Source organism: Aspergillus flavus, chromosome 3 (genome assembly GCF_009017415.1).
Source record: "Aspergillus flavus chromosome 3, complete sequence".
NCBI lineage: Eukaryota > Fungi > Ascomycota > Eurotiomycetes > Eurotiales > Aspergillaceae > Aspergillus > Aspergillus flavus.
The window spans coordinates 672,874-685,750 of NC_092407.1; the positions used below are offsets into that span (position 1 = coordinate 672,874).

General features: G+C 47.8%; 5 protein-coding genes across 5 annotated transcripts; 3 read left to right on the plus strand and 2 right to left on the minus strand.

Annotated features, from left to right (window-relative positions):
- Positions 1 to 1,205: 1,205 nt before the first annotated feature.
- Positions 1,206 to 2,178, plus strand: F9C07_4403 (putative tip120; the record flags this gene model as incomplete). The annotated part of the gene is made up of 2 exons (XM_041291575.1): positions 1,206 to 1,435; positions 1,503 to 2,178. 2 exons carry the CDS (start codon positions 1,206 to 1,208, stop codon positions 2,176 to 2,178), a joined length of 906 nt encoding a protein of 301 aa, XP_041144084.1.
- A 1,174-nt stretch (positions 2,179 to 3,352) lies between these two features.
- Positions 3,353 to 4,804, plus strand: F9C07_4404 (putative chitin deacetylase; the record flags this gene model as incomplete). The annotated part of the gene is made up of 2 exons (XM_071511217.1): positions 3,353 to 3,566; positions 3,615 to 4,804. 2 exons carry the CDS (start codon positions 3,353 to 3,355, stop codon positions 4,802 to 4,804), a joined length of 1,404 nt encoding a protein of 467 aa, XP_071364818.1.
- Positions 4,805 to 4,980: 176 nt separating this feature from the next.
- F9C07_1372453 (uncharacterized protein) lies at positions 4,981 to 7,395 on the minus strand. The gene is made up of 2 exons (XM_041285667.2): positions 6,970 to 7,395; positions 4,981 to 6,887 (listed from the first exon to the last, which is right to left on the minus strand). The coding sequence occupies exons 1-2, from the start codon at positions 7,259 to 7,261 to the stop codon at positions 5,158 to 5,160; spliced, it is 2,022 nt and encodes a 673-aa protein (XP_041144086.1). The 5' UTR covers positions 7,262 to 7,395; the 3' UTR covers positions 4,981 to 5,157.
- Positions 7,396 to 7,530: 135 nt separating this feature from the next.
- F9C07_4406 (putative vacuolar protein sorting protein) lies at positions 7,531 to 10,985 on the minus strand (the record flags this gene model as incomplete). Its single annotated transcript, XM_071511218.1, has 9 exons — positions 7,531 to 7,914; positions 7,967 to 8,365; positions 8,422 to 8,925; positions 8,974 to 9,309; positions 9,364 to 9,597; positions 9,644 to 10,276; positions 10,333 to 10,629; positions 10,692 to 10,753; positions 10,817 to 10,985. The coding sequence occupies 9 exons, from the start codon at positions 10,983 to 10,985 to the stop codon at positions 7,531 to 7,533; spliced, it is 3,018 nt and encodes a 1,005-aa protein (XP_071364819.1).
- A 386-nt stretch (positions 10,986 to 11,371) lies between these two features.
- F9C07_2281503 (uncharacterized protein) lies at positions 11,372 to 12,572 on the plus strand. Its single transcript, XM_041285664.2, has 3 exons — positions 11,372 to 11,689; positions 11,783 to 12,044; positions 12,133 to 12,572. The coding sequence occupies exons 1-3, from the start codon at positions 11,547 to 11,549 to the stop codon at positions 12,310 to 12,312; spliced, it is 585 nt and encodes a 194-aa protein (XP_041144088.1). The 5' UTR covers positions 11,372 to 11,546; the 3' UTR covers positions 12,313 to 12,572.
- The last annotated feature ends 305 nt before the right edge of the window (positions 12,573 to 12,877 follow it).

Sequence of the window (12,877 nt, forward strand, 5' to 3'; positions counted from 1 at the left end):
TCCACGGTTCTACGTGGATGTCTCGCATAGCCATGAACTGAGAACCAAAGTTTGTTATTTCCAGAACTCACAAGGAGGTTTGTTTTCGTTCTTGGAAGACACTAATCTCGGATACATGCATAGCTTATGTATCATCGCTACGTGATACTATACACTCCTTCCTAAATAGGCACATCCTGTTCAACTTCACCAGTTTGATGCCCAAGCTACCCAATTACAGACGACATACAGTTCCAGAGCCTCGTCAATTATGGCTGATGAGATATGTAGATTATCTCTTTACCTCAGTGAATCAAAAGCTAACAATTTGAACAAGTATCCCTGCTCCATGGCCCCTTCGGGTCCTTGGCCAGACTGTCATGACGATCAGTGGATATGGGATCGGTATCCACCACACACAGTAGCTATACAGAAACATCATATCCAGACATAATTTTTCAAAATCTTGCAATAAAATTAGCAACGCAGTCTAGCCACTCTCACCCCGAGATCAAATCCCGAGACCACCACAGTCAGATTACATTATGTGTCTTACGTTGCCACCAGTGTGCATGAACGCCCCTTTTGCCGACAAGGTATGGACATGAGAAGTAAAGTAAGTGCTATATAGCCCTGAATTTGTGAGTTCGGGAAATCATTCAGCGATTTGGGGGATCTCTCCTAACCTGAACAAAATGCCTAGGAAACGATATGACCTTGAACTGGCTATGGCAGACATCAGTCCCACGTTGTAGAACAAGATTGAAAGCAGCTAATCTTATAATAGAATACCTATTACTTAATTTAACAACCCCAGAACATTCATTTTGATATGTTGAAGTCCGAAGGAGTAAGTATGAATATACTGACCAATCAGATGTCGCACTTGCTCTATACTGTTAAAGAAGGCGGTCTATTGAGCATAGGTTCTGCCGGATGATATCTCCATTGCCTGAGGCTAAGCAGTGCGCCGGGAACACTTACGGTCTCCCGTAGGAGCTATACCCCACTCGACAGTTCCATGGGCTAGACTGATTGATACAATCGATAAGTCATTCAGAGGTACCTCCAACTTCACTGGGTATCTTATTTATTGTCGCACCACCTTGACTCCCGTGTTGTGCTTCCACACCAGATACTCACATTTTCTACATCTAAGAACTTGTCCTCCAGCTTACCTACCATCATCTTGTCCTGCTCAAATCTGTTGTGCGGGGTATACAGCCATGGCGGACCGACAGGCAGTCCAACAAAACCTCAATGGACTGCTCTCGAAACTGGATGATCCAGATCCTGACATGAGGTACATGTCGCTGAACGATCTCCTGGGAATTCTCAACAGCCCGACCTCTGCATATCTGGCTCACGATCAGTTTTCCTCGTCACGGCTTGCCGACGGCTTGCTCAATGCCTTAGATGATCAACACGGCGATGTTCAAAATCAAGCACTGAAATGGTTAGTTCACGGTGCACTCCTTGCTCTTCGTACCTAGGCCGAATATCTGATTGACTCTAAACACCAGTCTCGGTCCACTTGTGAATCGACTGCCTTCTGAAAGCCTCACTACCATCCTCGAAAAGCTCTCGAACCTGACAGCATCCCAAACTATCGATACCTCAGTTCCTAATACCGCTCTACGCGTCATTGTCACGGCCCTTCCCCGTTCTCAAGCTGGGCAACCACCTACCCCAGATGTTTCCATAGCTTACTCATCTGTCTCCAAAATTCTCATCCCTCGCTTGACCGGTCCCACACCATCTCAATCTGGCAGAAGAGGCTCCGTCATCAAGGGCATGCTGGAGAAAGATCCTTCTAAGGGATTTAGCAGCGATGCGATTGATGTTCTGATTCAAGTCGTCACCTGCTTCGGACCACTTCTCAAGGAGGCCGAGTTAACGGCTCTCCAAAAGTCAGTGATGTCTATTATTGACAACGACACAGCTGGTACTGTAGTCACGAAAAGAGCGCTGGCCGCTATCTCCGCCTTGGTACCTCATTTCTCAGAAGCTCAATTCGCCTCGTTCGTCGACGAACTCGTTAAGAAGTTCAATAATCCACGGATTAGCGTCGTGCACCGAAGGCACCTTATTGCCACAGTCGGTAGTGTCGCAAGGAGCAGCCCAACCAAGTTCGGCCCTCATCTTCCCACACTCGCTCCTTTTGTTTTTGCTACCCTTGGTGAAGTTATCGCGACTTAGAATACTAGAAACAAAAAGATTAATGAAACTAGCTGAATGATTTCTTCGGATATCCTCCGTCGCACCTCCATCTAATATACCCAGTATCTTATACCCTCAGTTTAGCAATGCCTAGCTTCTCCGACGGAAACAGCGCATTCCGGATAAGACTCAGATCACGGTATATGAACAGGTAAAATCAATAACAACTTTCTACTATCATGAGCTAGCCGTACCAATACAAGAGACATTAGGGCAATCAAACCGTGAAGATTTGAATATTTCCTAGATACATATAAGGCAATTGAGCCATGATATATGAGACTAAGGGTAATAGATTCCTGTTATGAGCTAAACAAGTACGAACCATTGCATAATATTAGAATGTGTTGTTCAAGTTTGGAAGTTGGATTCTCATTTATATATATCGGGGTTGACTTTGTGCTGGACCTATATCCAACGTTACGCAAGAAAAAGGATGGAGCGTTCTGGCTATAATCTATATCCTCGGAGAGCTGTATATTGGATAATAACCGATCTGGATCTGTAAGTCAATAATATCTTCAAACCTTTGGTACGGTATAGGTACTAACTCGGGAAAGTAATCTAGTGACTTATGATAGCATTCATACGACATACATAACAAGAACCTGTAGCGTGCTAATGAAATACTGCAGATATACCACAGGTTCCGGCAAGGGAAAAAGATGTATTAGTTTTAGATATTACTAACCCGAAAATGAGGCATGATCGAGTATTCTTGCCTTATCCAAGGACAGTATTACTCCAGATCAAATTCTACGTGGACTTCTTTCGTTGTCTCGTTGTACGCAGGGAGCGTGGGTCTTAGCAAAGGCTGGTAAGTTTCATAGGTATCAATGGAATACCTCTAAAATTGCACCTTCTACTCGAAGATCTGGAGAGACTGAGAGGAGCTTCCTAGTCTTCCGAATAGTATCCAACCCGGCGGCTCTTCGCTCCTGCCATTATACCAGGATCATAGTGCGCCTTCCTTGGGGAGTAATGCTCGCAATGGCTGAGCACCCATAGAACTGTCTTCCATGATGATTTCCTTTCTCCAACTTCTCACTACACTCTCTTATCCCAAGCATTACACCATATACAGACCCATCTCGTCTTATCGTCTATATTATCAGATACATCTCACTTATTCTCACCTGGTACCACCTCAAAGATGCACTTCAGTCCATTGACGATCATCGTCAGCGCCATAGCATGCTCAGCTACGTATGTTACCCTTCAGCCAAGCAGTAAGCTCGAGGGAAATGATTTGATCCCTGGACTTGACCGGAATCATGCTTCCCCTGCTTTGGTGGAACGCAACTTTCTGGCCCGATGCGGCCAAGGCTTCGGCAAATGCTCTGATGATGCTTGCTGTTCGACTGCAGGTTGGTCTTTCGCTTTCGCACACAGAAGGCCAGGCTAACAAGACCTAGGCTACTGCGGGAAAACAAAAGCCCATTGCCGCTCTCCTGACTGCCAGATCGATTACGGCCACTGCGATGCTCATATGACACCTGACGGACCTCCAACGTCCGGTATCCCTCGCCCCAAGATTGGCAAGGTTCAATACGGTCCCAAGGCTGTCCGGTCATGCGTTGGGGCAGGGAATATTGCCTTGACTTTCGACGATGGCCCGAACAAGTACACAGAGGATCTCCTTGATTTGCTGGACAAATATGATGCAAAGGTGACTTTCTTCATCACAGGCAACAATAATGCCAAAGGACCCATAGATACACCAGGCATGCCCTGGGCCTCGATGATCGAACGCATGTATCAAAGTGGACACCAGATCGCCAGTCATACCTGGTCACATCAGGATCTTAGCAAAATCACACCAGAACAACGTCGGATCCAGATTCTGTGGAATGAGGTCGCCCTCCGAAACATTTTGGGCGGCTTTCCAACGTACATGCGTCCTCCATATTCCAGCTGTACGGAGGAATCCGGCTGTCTGAAGGACATAGGTAATCTAGGCTACCATGTCATCCTGTATGACATTGATACCGAAGATTATCGCCATGACAGCCCCAATGCCATCCAGGGTTCCAAGGACATTTTCGACAAGAATCTGGCCCGGGGAAAGGCATCCGATAAGTCTTGGCTGGTTATCGCTCACGATGTGCACGAACAGACTGTTTACAATCTTACGGAGCATATGCTCAAGAAAGCCTCCAAAGATGGCTATAATGTGGTGACTGTCGGCGAGTGCCTGGGTGACCCCGAAGAGAACTGGTATCGTATGGATGAGAGTTCTGAGCTTACTATCCTTCGGAAGACCAAGCCCCTCGCTACTGCCAAACAGGCCATTTCGCGCGATGGTCGCTGCGGTGGGAATGTTACCTGTCTGGGGTCGAAGTTCGGAACGTGCTGTGGCAAGAATGGCTATTGTGGGACTAGTCCCAAGCATTGTGGGTTTGGCTGCCAGCCTAATGCTGGTCATTGTCAGAAAGCTAGACATACATCCACTGTTCACAGACATGAAAAGCGTCCCGCAACATCAGATGCGAGCTCTTTGTTGCAACCTGGATTGAACGTTGCGGACTTGCTTTTGATTGCAGCAATAGCAGGGTTGGTTGGAGTACCTTGGCCACTTGTTTTGGTCCTGCTTTCAAGATGGTGAGCGCTTGGGATAATGGTTATAAAGTGATTAATCTGTATACTGGCTTGTCGTCGTTTTTCTTTGTAGTTAGTTGGCTTATTCTTCCACTAATACTCCTGTTGTCCGGAGACTGGTTAGGATTGACATGATACACTCGTTTTATGGAGAATGCAATTCGTAACTCATTTCATTTGACATTACCACATCCCATACCATCGCGGTGGTTGTATCATATACAGGTTAGAAAAACACAGATATTAATAAGACAGTATAAGCAAGCCGGTCGAAGGACTCAACCATATGATTTGAATATAGTAGACAAGCGAAAGCTCTTCAAGAAGTTGGCTAAACACGCGCGTTTTGGTAGGGATAATTTACCGCCTAACAATCTTCAATAACGGAGCAATCCTGGCCTTACGACTCAATCCAACGCGGTAGGGCACCTTCCCTGTGGAAATTGGACTGTGTTTGCCGGGTCCTTTGTTCGCACCCTTCCCTGAAGCATCTGCATCCGCGGCCCCGGGAGCCGTAGATGGTGTTTTCGGCTCTGAACCAGACTTCTTGGGCGTTTCGGGCGGGTTCTCATTGGTAGTTAACACGGGTGTTGTTCCAACATGAGTATCCTCTGAACCAGCCGGCAGATTGCGAGATGTATCAAGGGTATCTTGGTTATCAACGGTATTTTTATCGACTGTAGTATTCGCAGTATTGTCGACCGCGACTGTCACAGCCTGTTTCTCTTGTTCGACATGTATATCCGACGGCTTCCCTATATTATCTCGTGGTTCTTCCTCGATCACCGGATCGGAGGTTTTCTTCCGCTTGCGTCCACGTTTCTTGGGTTGCGGGGCTGGCTCGGTTTGTACTGTTGTATTGTCTGATGGTGTTTGGTCGTTATTTGTAGGGACTGCAGGGTGTGCTATTTCGCTGTTGGGGGTCTGTTGGTCCTGCTGGGGGATGATGGGGTTTGGTGGTGCATCGTCGATCCATATGACGTCGTCTTCGATGTCTGGGTCGTAGGTTTTTTGGAGTGTTACGGATGTGGTTTTGCCGCGTTTTAGTTTCTTCTTTTTGGGTTCTTTCGGTGCTGGTCCTGGTGCTTGTAAGGTTTCTGGTGGTGCTTGCTGTGGTAGGGATTGTTGGTTGGGTATCTCAATGTGGAAGTTGGTGGTTTCTGTGGTGTTGTGTTGGGGTATGTCGACTGGAAGGTTTGTTTCACTCAGAGGAATTTGTGGTTCCGATACTATGGATGTAGGGTCGGGGTGAGTGGATTGATCATCGATGTTTGAAACGTCATTGCGCTCTGCGTCAGGCTTTGGATTCTTTGGTGGCCGGCCTGGTTTGCGTTTCTCGGGTTTAGTATCATTTGCTTCGTTAGTGTCCTGGTTAGCTGGACGTGGAAGGTCGGATGTTTCGATAGGTTCCCCTGGATTTTGCTTCTTTGGACGACCTCGCTTCTTTGGCTCTGCGGGTATTTCAATAGTCGCATTATGAGGTAGCTGGTTGGGGGACTCTGTAGGTTGTTGTACTTCGGGGTGTGAAGCTATAATCCCGTTTGAACTTGCATTATCACTTCGCGAGCGACTGACTTTGGGAGACAATAATGAAGAGTTCGGTTCGGTGTCGTGCGGCGAAGAGGGCATTCCTTGCATGGAGTTCCACCTCCGAGCACCGTTTTGCAGGTCGATCTGCAAGGCGTCGTCCGGTCTCAAGAAGGACATTGGATCGGGATTGGAGCTTCTGGAGGGTTGTAATGATGATTCGAAGATATTGTATGATGCAGCGGATTGGGAGAAGTCATTGCTCAAGAGACTGTGGGGAGGATGTTGTTCCGTATGTGTGACAGGTTCGTATTGGTCAGAGGCTGTGTCATTCGATTGGTACATATATTCTAGACCATTCCCGGTATTATTGTAATCTATATGCTGTGCACCATTGATATCGACAGTCGGAACGAGATGTATATCATCCATATTTGGTAAAGTAGGCTGGATGGGTTCCGATTCAAGGGTAGTGGGTGGGGGAAGATGTCGATTGGAGTATTGAGCATCGTCATCATCGAAGAGCCGTTGCTGCGCGAGACCAATCTCTGTCATCATTGTCCCTATCGCGATGTATATTGTAAGTATATGGTGGATAACTCAGTTTATGCTGCCAATGTAGAGTACTGATAGCGCAATGCTCACCTATTGACCCGCCGCCCCCCGCTTCATTCGGGATCCATCTTTCTTCTCTCCGCTGCTGGGAGGACGATAGCCCCCTTGGTGCTGATTCCTGGGATTGAAGAAACACATCGAAATTGATAGCGATTGGGTGGTTGGGCTCCTGTACTTGGGCTGTTATGGGAACATCTTGTGCGACTGAGTCGAGGGCGTAATCGTTGTTGGCTTGATGCGTCGGGTTGGCGGGAGGTGGGAAGTCCGCTGCCAACGGATCGTCCTCGTCATCGGAGTCTTGAATCACCCGGGCGTGGGACATTGATCTAGCTTATATGCAATATCGTGGAGAAAAGACAGAAGATCGTATAGATATTGGCTGCGCATTGACATGGGGAATTGAGTGGCTTATCACGCGTCGTAGCCGATTCGGTGCGGAAATGACGCGCGATCATGTGATGATAAGACTATGCGCATTTATTGCTTACCAGTTGCTATCAAGACAAGACTGTAAACTGGAATTGGGTATGTCTGTAAACATAAAATTCTAAATACAAAAGGTATCATGATGCAAGCATTGTAGACATATCTTCATTCCATAGTGCTTTGAGGTCGCATCACTCCCCTTCCGAAGAACTCACTGATGACGCTGAAGCCATCCTTCGACCGTTGGAGCTCCCCTTTGAAAAGCTCATGCTGATCCGCCGACTCCACCTGTCTCTTGCGTATGGCTCTGATAGTGGAATTCTGAGGAGCACAGACCGGGCATTCGGCTTCTTCATCGACCTTGTTCAGACACCGTTGGTGGAAAGAATGTTTGCAGAGGAAGTGAACCGTAGGAAGGTCCAGTACTCCACCGCAAGACTTAAGTGCACACCGGCGAGCTTGGAAAACAACTGGTTTGCTACCTAATTGTTCAAGCTCCTTCCGTTTGTTTTCCGTTTCTGTGCTATAGCTGGAAATCAAACGACGATTCTGCAAAATTCATTAGTTCACGGCACGGTTATCCTTAGGGTGGGGCACCAACAGTCGATATCTCTTTCCGTTCTCGCTCGATGTTATCACTCAGATACTTCTTCACCCGGCCCATAGTGACCACCGCGTTGTTGCTGAGCGCCTGAATGACTTGGAGCGGCGACATGAGCCCCTCATCGTTGATGCGTTTGAGAACAACATCTAGCTCCTCGCCAGCCTCTTCGAGAATCTTGGGGCTTGAAGCAAAATAAGTCAAAGCATCTACGTATAGTTGGGGTTCTTCTGGACCATATTTCTTCAAAGCTTGGATGGCCCCCCGTGTATCCTTTGCAGACGTGAATGAGCGGAAAATGTCAGAACGAAGACCTTCCTGCTCCCGCACCAGGGTCGATCCTTCCCGAAAGCCCGATAGGTCTGAGAGCAACAAGACACTGGATGTGGAGATCGGGATCTAGAGAAACATCAGTCATGCTACAAATGAGAAATTGTTGCATATCAGGTTCATACGTCTTTGCCTTCGATGAGTTTCTTGGCTTTAGTCTCCCATTCTTCCTTCTCGGTCGTGGCTTTCTTGCGAGATGCCGTATCTAGGTACATCTCGAATAGGGTCGTATAAAGGTCCACTTTGTCTTCTTCTTTCACACTTTCTTGACTGATAAGGGCCTCTAAGAATGTAATAAACTCTTGAGGATGGCCCACAAAAGCAGAGAATGCAGTTCGGGGCTTGGGAATTTGGTAGACTGTGGTATCTTCTGCCGCCTCGGCCTCTACTTCAGGTGAAGGTTCAACGGCTGCCGTCTTTGTGCCTGCGCTAGAATTTATCAAAGGGAGAGGAAGGAAAGCTGCCAGACTTTGTAATGTGCTAGTCGACTGCGCCTGTGGCTCGGGTGGATTCTGAACTTCCGTGATGGGCTTGTACTTTCCCTTGTAGTAATCGATAAAAAGTTCGGTTGTTCTCTGTGGGCAATTAGAGAGGAGAACACGAGCATACTTCATAAGGTTATAGTAGGCCTTGAAATAGTTAGTATCATGCTATGGATGCTCATGGTTAGTACGAACCAGTTCAGGGTCAAGCCTCCAGATGTATTCCACAGCCTCTGCGTACTTCTTCGAGTCCTCAATCAATATGTCAACAACCATGTCGTTTTCGCCGTACTTTGTAGCCAAATATGCGGCTTGCTCATAGTAGCCGCCCTGACGGCACATGGCAATAGCTGTTTCCAAGTCGAACTTCAATTCACCGGGAGCTTTGATGAACTCATCTAGTTTGCCCGTGTCTTTGAGCTTAGCGTAGCAGTTCAATAACAACGTCGTGTGGTCAACTGTGGCACGATCATGGTCGTGCAACTCTTCGAGGTACTCGATCAGATTGTGGATACGCTGCGTATCTAGATACTATTTTCGTACACGGTTAGTTACGAGTATGTAGTGTGTGTATGGTGCTCCAACCTTCCGAATGACTTGTGATGGCTCTGTATTGTCAATGGCCCGGAGGTATTGCTGCATGGCTGTGTCATAATCGCCCCTCTGGTACAAAAAGTCGCCGTATTTACGATAGATAGCATTCTGCTGGAAGGTGTCGACACCCTTCTTCTGTGCCAGATTAATCGCTAGTATATAGAGACTGCGCTGGTAGAGAATTTCAAGTTTTTGTTGCAGACTCTTCTCACGATAGCGGTAGATCTTTCTCAGGTTAGCATAGTCAACATGTACGAAGCGGCCCGCGTACCTTTCCGTCGGTGGTGAGAATGAACAGGTCGCCCCACTCAATGAAAACTTGTTTCACAGGAGACACTAGGGCTTCCGAGTGTGCAATGAACTTCAGATCCGTATCCAACAATGTAAAGGTGGTTGTGCTAAAAAGATCATTAGGCTGGCTGACATCGAAGTTCCGCAAAGTACTCGAATTCGAAGTTGCGACCTTCGGAGGGCAGACTAGTGCGACATAATCCTTAAAAATGTTGATTGAATTCTTCGGACTGTCGAAAGCGTAGCTGGGCCCGCGCCCATGCGGCCCATAGGTGTATATCGCATCCTCTCTGGCCACGAGAACGTCACCGTTGTCTTTGTCGAGAGCCATACAGCCGAGAGCGCAGCCCGTGTCTTCGAGAACTCGTGCCGGTTGGCCCTGCCCTCTACCAGCGATGACCAATGCTAATATCCGGTTCGTTGTGGAGATGTATAGGATAGTGGTCGGGCCACTGTGTATTTCAAGTCCAGTTATCGGTTCTTCTGATTCGAAGACAATACGTTGCCGCGCCCCGCGGTCATGAATTAAATCGCCACGAATGATTGCTACGGAACCATTGGCGAAACCCACGGCGACCTGCGACAGGTCGGGAACGGCCGTAAACGCAGATATCTGCCCATTCAGTACTTAGCAAGAGTTCGAGCACCACCGAGAGCGAACTAACGTACGGGGAACGGTCTTCTAGCATTCTGCACCGGGGTCGTTGATAAACACTTAGGGGCTCCCGTTTTCTTCTCCGTCTTATCCAGAGCCCAAACTTTCAACGCTGGTTCACTCGAGGCATCATCTGCGATCGTAACAAGGAGCGATGTTCCTTCTATCTGTTTGATATGCGTTATAGGGCCGCCTTCGGATGCCTTGAACGATCGTAGGAGCTTGAACGAGGGCGAGATGAGGTGGACGAAGCCATCGGTGGATCCAAGGAAGAGATTCGATGAGCCGGTACAAAGGGAGGAGATATCGGACTAATTCCGAGGATATCATATTAGTATGTCGATATATTGGTAAGTTGGTAGTAAGTACGTACACTGAATATCGATGAGCTCTCCTCAGGTAGCTTGACGGAAGAGACGTCGAAGAAGTTGAAGGCTTTCCACTGTGACACGACGTATTAGAGAGTACGCTTGCGACAGATAGTGATTGAAGCCTTACTGATGTTAGAGCCATTTGTATGAGGCCCACACCATGGACCGATAACAATAAGTTGGAGAAGGTTAGATTGACGGAATACGTTGTTCAGGTCCGGAGGTGTATCATTGCCTAGGCCGAAATGGGACAGCTCCGCCCGCACTAGTTTTATCAGATTCAGATCAGGAGACATCAACAAAGACAGATCTATAGATCCATTGGACTTCTCTAATCGACCTTACATATCAAATGAAAATGCCGAGGACTTAGAATGACTTAGGCTTGGTAATTTATAACGAATAATTTTATTACTTCTACAGACCAATTGGATGAAGTAGTGATCATATTATGGCTAAGGAGGGCCCTTGCTGTACCAGGGAAACTGCGGCTCATCGAGACCTCGGATAGTAATAGAGATACTAAAATTGGTTAAATTTGGGACATTAATCAGGGAAACATATTAAGAAGAACCAAACAGTATTCAACATTGCAGTTTCCTGTATTGTGAGTAGATGTCAAGCGTCTCTCCCCACACTAGGGCAATTACATCACTTGAGCCCACGCCGGCAGGAGCCGCTCCGAAGCTGGCTGTTTAGTAGGTAGTGACAAGGGCATGTCATCATCCGATCACCTCCAGCCTCCTCTTTCCCCTTCCTGCATTCTTTCTCTTCCTTCCATTCATCTCGCCTCAATTGCTTCATTTCTGCATTAGAAACCCTCTATCACCGATCCTCATCGTCCTAAACGATCAAAAATGGTTTTCGCTCGTGCTAATCTCCTTCGCGCATCTGCTCGCGCTGTCGGAGCTGCATCTCGTAGACCTGCGCAGCAAGTCGCTCGCCGCACATACGCCTCCGAGTCATCACACAGTGTCCAGAAATCCAGTGACCTGCCATGGTAAGTCACGATAACAATCCTCTTTCCTCCTTGCAACACACACGATGCATTGCATGAGGTTGTGATGCGAATGCTAACCCCAATTGACTACAGGTTGCTGGGATCGGTCGGCCTGGGCGTACCGGCTGCCTATTACTTGCTCTCCTCCGGTCCTGAAAAGAAGCCCCACGGCGGCCACGGTGACCACCATGAAGCCGTGAAAGAAACAGAGAAGAAGGAGGAACAGGCCCCTGCGGGAGAATCCGAGCCCCAACCCGATCGGGACGCGGAGCAGAAGGTCGACACTGAGGCTTCTTCGTCTTCATCTGGCGAGAAGGGTGGATCATTTGGGGAGCCGCCATCTAATGTTGATGAGGTAAGGTCTATCCCGTTTCCCGTGCGCCTGATAAGTATCGGGTTCGCGATTATGTTTAATGTGGTTGGTCTGACTATTTTGGTGATAGGCTACTGCCCGCGGGGGAACCGGAGGACCAGCTACTATCTCTGGCAAGCAGGAGGGCGTCTCCAATGCCGACACTTCCAACCCGTATGTGAATGAGCCGGGAAAGAGCCAGAAGGGCGAGGGAGAAACCGAGACGGCTAAGGTGAAGGGCACTGTGGATCCGGCACGCCCCCAGGCCTAGAAAACGGCATTCTTCTTCCTTGCGCATTTGTATGAGCGGTGCTCTGATAGTTGATTTGGCATCTTCGCAATGTAATACGACACTGATGCAACTCCATGTGAATATCCCGCTCCTGAAAAGACGGCTTGTATCTGTAACCACATGTGAGCCTGCTGGCCAATGTGGCCGAGATGCTAAGCATGCATCGTTCTCTTGAGCTTGTAACCAGCTACTGAAAGCGAAGTGGACCTGAACTTTGAATCTTGGCGCAGATAACCTATCAGCGCGGATCTATTATTATTATTATATGATAATTGCGCGTAGACCTCCCCAGGTTTCTCTCCCTTCCAACAGACCGGTAAAGCGCACATCCATGGAATCGTCACTATATCCATTCAGCTGTGTCATGCACAACGCCAGACGACCAATATATGAGAGGAAAGCAAAAGAAAAAGTGTGCAACAAAGCGAATCTCGTAGACCATGAATACCGATGCGACAACCATGCAAAGTGCTTCATTTAGAAGAAGCAGACCAAAGTGAACCGCCAATGAAAATGGTGAAATATGAGTTTTTGACCCAAGTAG